Genomic DNA, 9,666 nt, shown 5'->3' with positions numbered 1-9,666 from the left:
GATTTATATAAATTGGTTTATATAAATCCATCTAAGAAGCATTAGAGGCCAGCAGGTGTAAATGCATCCATCTGACACATACTTAGTCACATACTTACTCCATATTGTAATTCATTATCTGTTTATGCACCAAGAGGAGTTGGTTTAGTTGTTGACAAATGCATTAACAGCTACATTATAAAGCGTCAGTGCTTATTAATGCTATAATATGGGGATTTAAAGAAACAAAGCCTTCATGATAATTTAAAAGAAGCTGTAATTACAAAAAAATCCAAAGACAGTAGCTAAAAAAATCAGTACACGTATTAATTCTTGATGCAAATATAATGTGTTAGTCATCAGCACACACCTGCTGTGTGTGTGTAATATCTGTGTATTTACTGTGTGAGGATAATGACATGTTTCTTTAGTTGAACTAGATCCAGGGTGTGTTGTCTGTGTCGTGTTGTTCAGTCCATACACTCGTCCTCTGCTACCTGAAACGTCTCTGTTATCTGTCCAGACTTGCAGCTGTGGCTTCTCCTGCATTTACACACACATACCTGAACACTGAAAAGGTTACACAGACAGCCCCCCCTCGCCCCCACATGAGGGTTTACAACAACAAACATATAGATTACATTCTTAAACTGAATCTTTTGCTTTTAATCATAATTATGCACTCAGAAGATACTAGAACTTTAATACTATTTGTCTTAAATGTTTCCTGCCAGACTTCATTTAACATTTAATTATCTTATCTCACATCAGTGTGTTTGTTGTTTGTTTTAAAAAGAGAAACTAAAACTAACTAAATCCACTTTATTTTTCAGTATTTTCTGGTTGCTCCACGCTTTGTGGAGCAGATAAAATAAGGATGTGATGCCGGTAGCATTTATTGATAGTGAACTATATCTGTTTGCTGCTCGGTTGCATTTTCTCGTCGGTACTGTGGGTGTTGCAGTCACAGTAGTTGAGGTAAAAGCTAAAGGCAGCATCTACTCATAGAGTACGGCCACTCCTTCAACAGAAACACCTGGTCATGCTGCATTCAGGGACTGTCAGAAATATCAAAGCCAGGAAATTCTTTAATACCTGAGCTGCCGAGATGATTTTAAGTGACTTTATTTGGCAAAGTTAACATCAGTGGTGGAAGAAGTATTCAGATATTTTATAAAAGTAAAAGTAGCAATACCACAGTGTGGAAATACTCTTGCAAGGCGACATAAGTATTAGCATTAGGATCTTTTAATAGTCAGTATGAACATGAGGAATGATTACAGTGAGGAAAACCTCTCTCAGTGTTCATTTGGATACCTGACTGTTGTTTTAAGACACACTTGAAAAACTGTGAACCCGTCCTTTAAGAAGCTGGAACCAGAGAATTTTTGCATTTTTTTTTCACAGAAAATTACTCAAAACGATTAAGTAATTATCAAAATAGTTGGTGATTCATTTTCTGTCGATCAACTAATACACATGGTAAAAATGTGAAGTGTGTTTTGTTGTGTTTAGGAGAGGGGGAAAAAACATGCTCTTATCTCCTTAAAAGCACTCAGATATAACATCTCAGAAACACAAGTTTTTCAAGCAGCACCTGAAGGCACCACAGCCCAGGAGAATATTGTGTGTTCATTCAATCTGAACAGTCTGATCTGTGAGCCATGGAGGGCGGAGGTCTGTCTGACGAGGCCATGTCCGCTGCCTGCAAAGAGGGAGACCCCATCACCAAGGTGACTGTTTTCTACTGTGTCTACTTTATTTTAATGTGTATACTTTACTGTCCTGCTCTGGCAGCAGGTACAGACTGTGTGTCGAGGCTGTAATGCAGTCAGACCTGTTGGCTGTAAGTCGTCTGTGGCTTCAGACCTGCAGATGCCTGTAGGCCAGACTGAACTGATTTGACATTTTGTACAGGATGTATGTTGAGCTACAGAAACTTTTACATTAAAGTATAGTACAGGATTTATACTTTGTGGCATGAAAACAATGCAAACACAAAGCTGAAAGTTACATTTTTTTAAAGCTGCTGCTGATTCTTAAAGGGACAAATCACATAAAACATTTTCTTTTTCTATCCTGCCATGCAGAAAGTTTTGGTTACATGTAACAAGATTAAAAAAAGAAAAAGATCCGCCTCTGAGATTTCTGCTTCTACCACAAGACAATGGAGCTGAATGTTTTTTTTAGTTTGTGGTGCTGAAAGCTCAAATGACAGAAAAAAAACTGCAACAGCAACTCGTCTTTCCAGAACTTATCTAGCAGAAAGTAACTCCCATGAAACTTTTTTTTACAGTGAATTATCAAGATCATCATTTCTGTAAGGACGCACTGCTGCTGAAAGCTTTGATTAAAAAAATGTTATGCACTTTATGTGAAAGGTAATATATGATACACCTATATAATGTGATGCAGTACTATTACTATTAATCTACCAAAAGTATCTAAACTTGGCTCCACAATGATGAACTACAACATTAAAATGGTCTAACATGTATTTGTTAGTGATAAAAACAAACAATGTAATAAACTATAATAATATGAGACTCTTAAAGAAGCCGGTCTGCATAATGAGTACTTCTACTCTTGATACTTTTAAGTGCATTTGGCTGATAATATTTTTAATTCAGGACTTTTACTTGTAATGGAGTATTTTTAGACAACAGTATTTCTTTTTCACTTTTACTTAAATAAAGGACCTGAATACTTCTTCCACCACTGATATTTATTAACATTTAAAGCTGGAATGCAGGACTTTTGTCTCCCCCCTCTGGCAGTGAGAGTAAAGGGGGGGGGATGCTTGGCTGTGATTGCCTGACACAGTCATGCAGCAAGCTTTCATGCACACCCTGAATGACAGGTGCACAGAGAGGGCCAGTAAAAACGGATATGTTTTGAAACCCAGTATGCCTGATGGCCAGTACACCACTGGCTGTAACCTACTGTTGCAGCTGTAAATCGGTGGATAAATTGTTTTGAGCATCACACAAGTCCCACGAAATGACTATCAGAATTTGATCCATTTGGTCCAATGACATTTGGAAAGTCTAGAAGAGCTGCACAATTAACAGCCAAACGGCCAGTGCAGGAATGTCATGCCAGACATGAGACTTAAAAAATCTTAAAAACTGTACACTGTGAAATACAGAGAGATTTATCTGGTGGTGAGAGGCTTAATCAGCATTGTGTCAACTTGTTTGGCAAAGGCTTGAATGTCATGGATGTTCATTTATATGTAAAAGTTGTGACAATGTGTAAAAATGTGACATAAAAAACCAAAACTATGAGCTAAAAGAGGCTAAAAAGTCTTCTTTGTGGGTTCTTTACTACAAGCGACCCTTCTCAGCTTACATGTACTCATTTGATGAATTGTTTATATAAAAAAGTTAATTCAACGCCACTTTAAAGATGCATGTTTCCTGTTTTCTCGATGACTTCTGCGTCTGCAGGACTACATGATGCAGCAGACAATGCTGAGGGTCAAAGATCCAGTTCGATCACTGGACTTCTACACCCGAGTCCTGGGCCTGACGTGAGTCCTCGCTCTCATCTTCTCCAAACTTAAACTCAGTATTTATTGCTCTGATCAACCATCTCTAACCCATAATCCACTGGGCTCCTCTGTGGCTTCCAGGTTGCTCCAGAAAATCGACTTCCCTTCAATGCGTTTCACCCTCTACTTCCTGGGTTATGAGGAGAAGTCAGACATCCCGGCTGACATCAAGGAGAGGACGGCGTGGACATTCTCTCGCCGAGCCACCATAGAGCTCACACAGTACGTACACCCTGAACACAATCGATGTTTTTCATACACTATACATCCAAAAGTATGCTTTTAGTCTGGGGCTGTTTTTTCTGTTTTTGCCTCCTTAATTCCAATGAAAGGAACTTTTAATGTAACAGCACGCAATATTTTACACAAAAGCATCTCGCAGTTTGTGTTTGTCCCTTTTCTGTTTCATCATTACAGTTCATTATTCCTCCGCACACAAAGCAGCCCCTTAAAGAAATGTTTTAACCAGTTTGGTGTGGAAGAACTTGCAGGGAATCTTGAAAAGTCTTACAATGTCAACAAAAACTGAAGATGTGTAAGCTTTGTCAAAGTAGAATATATAGCAGAGCTGTTGTATAGGAGTGCATTAGATTGCACAGGTGTTCCTAATAAAGTTCAATTCAACAATTATTTTCTTTGCTGAATAATCTGCTGATTATTGTTGTTAAAAAATTGTGAGGGAATTGTATTCACGATGTCTTAGAGGCCACGCTGACGTCCTCAATGGACTTGTTTTGTGCAAAACCCAAAGATTTTCAATTTACTGTAATATATGACAAAGAAAAACTGCTGGAACCAGAAAGTATATGGACATTTTTGCTCGATTATCAAAATATTTGCCAATTAATTTTCTGTTCATCAAATGATCGATTAATTGATGAATCATTGCAGCTCTGTAATGAATCTCACAGTGTTTTAATGGATGTTGTTTCTCTGTCTGTCAGTAACTGGGGTTCAGAGTCAGATGAAAGTCTGTCTTATCACAACGGGAACAACGAGCCGCGAGGATTTGGTGAGTAGTTCTTAAAAGTTTTACTGACTTAACTGACTTTTATCAGAATATGTTTTGTTTGTCATTATTGACTGTTTTTTTTCTGACTTCTTCCAAAACATTTGCCTCCTTTACCAAAACCACTTAACAGATGACACATGTATTCTTTATGATGGTGTTGTTGTGTTGTTGTTGTTGTTGTTGTTGTTGTTGTTGTTGTGTGTTTTTTGGGTGTAACCTGCCGTCTTGGTGTCACAGGTCATATCGGCATTGCTGTCCCTGACGTTTACGCTGCCTGCAAAGTATTCGAAGCGCAAGGAGTGACGTTTGTCAAGAAACCAGAATCAGGTGACTGTTTGGAAAAGTCAGAGCGTGTATTTATCAAACTAAGTAGCAACTTGAAGAATAAGGCTGCGATTTTCTATATTTTCCTTATTGTCAACAAATCTCATGTTTGGAGTCAAACCAACAATGAACTGATCTACTAACAAGTATCATGTGTGAATCCAAAGCCTGATATATCTTATTCCTCTGTTCCGTAGACCTCTGTTGTTGTCCAAAAACTATTAAAAACACGTCACTGAGCCACACCACTGCACTGGGTGACACGTTCCTTCATTATGAATAGTTTGGTCACATTTCATTGTTTGGAAATTGCTCCACCGACTAATAACAGCGAGCACGTTTTCAGTCTCCGGAGAGTAGTTCTGTGTAAGGCAGACAAACTCTGTATGTTCAGTCTAGAAATTAAAAGCAGGGAAGAGTCTCCAATATGAAAAAGGAAATTTTTCACATTCCTGGTAACTGCCTGGAGGGCCCCACAACTCCAAGTCTCAGACTCTCTGTGTCTGGTGGTTTGATTTAATTAAATTGGAAACTTGTTTGAGAGCACAATATGAACTGACACAGTGAGGGCTTTAAAGGAAAACCACAGTTTATTACTATCTTTGTAGCTCCGGTTATGAAAACTCTGCCCTCACTCTTTGAACAACAAGGCAACAAACACGAGCTGCAGAAACAAACCAGTTTGTCCAGATTATCTAAACCACAGGTCAAAGTGGAAGTGAGCACAGCTGAAATATAATTTATAGTAATAATTCCTCATTGCACAGGAAAATTGCCACACAACTACAGTAAATATGGAAATAAAGCACACATTGAAAATGTGCATAAAAACAGGTGAAGTCTCTTCAACATCCACTTGCCTTTGGTTGATATGAGTTTCAACCAGGAGGTGGAGCTCACAGTCAACTGGAGGTCAGAAGAGGTAGCGACATAAATCTGCTCTCAGAGTCACTTTATGCAGACTCAGCAGTGGTGAAAGAAGTACTCAGATCCTTTACTGAAGTAAAAGTACCAATACATTAATGTAAAAGTACTCCATTACAAGTAAAAGTCCTTCATGAAAAATCCTACTTAAGTAAAAGTACATAAGTATTATGAGCTTGATGTAGTTAAAGTATTGCAGTAAAAGTAGTGGTTTGGTCCCTCTGACTGATATATTATTATATATGACATCATTAGATTATTAATACTGAAGCATCAGTGTTAGAGCAGCATGTTACTGTTGTAGCTGCTGGAGGTGGAGCTAGTTTACACTACTTTATATACAGTTAGCTAGTTTAGTCCAGTGGTTCCCAACCTAGGGGTCAGGCCCCTCCAAAGGGTCACCAGATAAATCTGAGGGGTCGTGAGATGATTAATGGGAGAGGAAAGAAGAAAAAACAAAGTTCTGATACACAAATCTGTTTTCAGTTTTTGGACTTTTTCTCTAATCTTTGATTTTTGCTGAAATATTGCATCATTTGGACATTTATTGAAATGAAAGCATGTGAGAAGTTTAGAGGGAAAAATCACTATTTGGTGGAGCTGTTAACAACTCATAGACATGTGAAATGTGACCCCGACTACACACTGCTTTTTGTAAGATGTCAAAAGCCAAAAAGGTTGGAAACCACTGGTTTTATCTTTAACAATGTGTTGTATTTTAAAAGCTTGTTATACTATCCATTGTGTCAAATCTTCAAACTAACTAAAGCTGTCAAATAAATATAGTGGAGTAGAAAGTACAATATTTGCCTCTGAAATGTAGCATCAAATGGAAATAGTCAAGTAAAGTACAAGTACCTCACATTTGTACTTAAGAACAGTACTTGAGTAAATGTACTTTCCACCAGTTACTTTCCACCATTGGGACTCAATGGTGGACACAAATCTTAGGGTTAACACTTGGTTTAGGTTTAGTTTCCAGAGAGTGAATGTAAGTCAGTTAAATGTTTATTAAAGTAACTACAACCATGTTTCTCTCCTCGCAGGTAAAATGAAGGATCTGGCCTTCATTCAGGATCCTGATGGCTACTGGATCGAGATTTTAAGTCCTAACAACATGGTCTCATTAATGTCGCCTTAGAGCAGAGACACACTGTGCATCACGGTTGGATAACTGCTAAATTAACTTTTTTTTTTTTTTTTACATGACAAACCCTTGTTTACCTACATAAGCTCTCCTTGTTAGACATGTTGTTGTCTTGTTATGTTGTTATGTTATGTGTGAAAAAAAAAAAAAAAAAGGAAAAAAGTTGTTGTTGCTTTGAATCTGTTGACAGTCTGTTGTTGTATTTTTTTGTTAAGACTGAAATTGTAATATTACGCTTTCAAGCTGTGGATGCTTTACGAGTTCTGAGCACCAACATGAATAGGAGCGTGACATCGACCACTCAACATCAAGACCACGATGAAAATGAGACATTCAGTCATAAAACAAAGTATTGGACAAATTATAATTTGAGGAAAAGTAAGTTTCAACCTCTGGATAACAAGAATGTCTGTACAAATATTTCAAAAAGTTGAATAAGTTAGTGTGACAAAAATAGGAGACCGTGATAGTTTCTGTGCGCATCAAAAACTTGAGCAAAAAGGTTTGTAGGGTCACTTTAGATATTAAATAGAAAAATAGCTTAAAGAGGACATATCATCCATATTTCCAGGTCTATATTTAGATTCTGGGGCTCTATAGAGAGGCGAAGTCCCTCCTCTTCTGCCAGGCCAGCCATTAGGAGTTATGGACAGAGGGACAAAAATTTTCATATATTAAAGCCATTATCGAACCCCTGACCACAGCACTCTGCATTATCAATGTTGTGGCCTTTGAATTTGAGAAACTGCTCTCAAATTTCCCACTCTTCATCTTGTTTGTGAACATATCTTAGCATAATCACATCCTGCTCCTTACGAGATACGTCAGGCGTAGCATCACATATTATAGAGGAATGGCTTCTAAAACCTGGGCGCCACATATATTAATAAATTCATTCTGACTGTCAGCAGAGAGATAATTAACCTGCATTTTTTTTGCCCCTGTTGTTGGTGCTTTCTCACTTTCTGAAGATGCTCATGTGATATATTTACCCAGTAGCTCCGGTGTGCCAAGGAAATAACTGAGTGACCTCTAAAAGCCTTGTCTCTGCAGGCCAAATGAAGTGCTACACCCAGCAGTCTCTCTAATAACACCTTGTTTTTGTCTATTTCTGTGTGCATCAGTTTCTTCTATCCCAGATTCCTTTAAAGCCCCTGGAAACGTGGCTTAAAAATCATAAAAATGCATATATGATATCTAAGTTGAGTGTCTCATTAAGCATCCACAAAAATCTGAATGAAAATAAACATTCATAACTATTAGAAAACTTAGCTTAAAAACAGCTCATTTGGCTGCTCAAACCATTTCTCAGGACTGTGTGGGCGTGTCCAGATCACGTTTGATTGACAGCTCACTTTCAGCTCAAGTACTGTTTTTTTTCTAGTCATTCAGTTAAACGTTTTTCTGATATGGAATAAACTACCAAATCTATCAAATGGACCCTACTTGGTTAGAAAGCTTGACTAATCGACTAAGTAGCAAAACAGGTTAAACCACCCAAATCTTTGTTTTTATTTAACTATACCTCCCAGAGTATGAAGCTAATCATTAGCATCTTCCATTCACGTACATGAAACGGTTAGCATAGCTTAAACGTTTTGCTATTAACTGTCAAATCTATCAAATGGACCCTACTTGGTTGAAATTCTGAAGGGTTTTTTCCATTTCCAGCAGCAAAGCTGGTGTGCAAGGCCCCTCTTGTACTCTGGAAACTGTCTGTATATTTTATGCCACTTTATCTCTGACAGTTTCATTCTTTTCTTAGAATTAAGACCGCTGCACGACTTGTTTTCAAGCTCGAAAGAAAAAAGAACACATTGAATGCAAAACAGTGCCTTTTCACTGACCCTGTAGCCCAGCCAGTCTTTCTCACTTTTGTCTGCCGTACTGTCTATGTCTTTTATGCTCATTATATAGTCTCAGCAAAGGGGACTCTCTTTCCCAAGCCTATCCGGAGAACGATTTCCTCCCTGTCAGCATCCTTCATATTTTCTGGCCGTAGTCCAGGATCATCGCATAGGCATACTTGTTTATTTTCCTGTGCTGCCTCATCTCATGCATCTATCTGCGACTCTGAATCTGAGTCAGCAGAAGACTCTGGGGAAGTGGACCTGCTCTGTGTCGGGATACTCACTCTCTGATAGACGGTGATATCATAGGAACAGTCTGATTCTTGCTGACTTTAGGTCTAACAATTCGCTCATTTCAAGCATTAGTAACACCAGCTGGTTGCAATACAATAGCCTTATAAGGGCAGTGTTGTGTTTTTTAATCTAGTTACATGAATGTGCTAATGTTAAAGGTTCATCTAGCTAAAGTTTTTTTGCTAGTCTGCGTAGCTCCTCACCTTTGCTATGTTCAGCTTCGCCTGTCATACCCGGTGCTTCTTCACATGTTTTTTTTGGCCAGAAATTTGGCTGTTGCCTCTCTGCTCCTTTCATTTTCTTGTTCTCTCTGTCCGCTTTTCTTCTATGAGCCTCTGATTACTGGTGAGGCATTTTGACTTAGCTCGTCAGGCTAGCGGGGCACGTGTTTTCTGCACATCAGACTGGCCAAGTGTTTCGCACCATTTTCACAATAACAGTGGAGGATCAGATGACAAGTTGAAATGTGTTTTAATTATAACAATGAATTTATTTATCATTTAAATACATATAAATTGTATTGTCAGTGATATAAGTCAGTAAGTAAATTGTTTGACTTGATCCCATTTAAGGGTCAGTCATA

The 9,666-nt window shown here is 38.1% G+C and overlaps 1 protein-coding gene across 1 annotated transcript; it reads left to right on the top strand.

Moving 5' to 3' along the window:
• The first annotated feature begins 860 nt into the window (after positions 1-860).
• Positions 861-8,047, top strand: LOC137169864 (lactoylglutathione lyase-like). The gene is made up of 6 exons (XM_067573269.1): positions 861-1,712; positions 3,429-3,511; positions 3,614-3,754; positions 4,477-4,544; positions 4,782-4,871; positions 6,839-8,047. Exons 1-6 carry the CDS (start codon positions 1,644-1,646, stop codon positions 6,931-6,933), a joined length of 546 nt encoding a protein of 181 aa, XP_067429370.1. The 5' UTR covers positions 861-1,643; the 3' UTR covers positions 6,934-8,047.
• The last annotated feature ends 1,619 nt before the right edge of the window (positions 8,048-9,666 follow it).

Source organism: Thunnus thynnus, chromosome 18 (genome assembly GCF_963924715.1).
Source record: "Thunnus thynnus chromosome 18, fThuThy2.1, whole genome shotgun sequence".
Classification (NCBI taxonomy): domain Eukaryota; kingdom Metazoa; phylum Chordata; class Actinopteri; order Scombriformes; family Scombridae; genus Thunnus; species Thunnus thynnus.
Note: the sequence above shows the minus strand (reverse complement) of the source record. Positions and strands in the feature narration are given on the sequence as shown.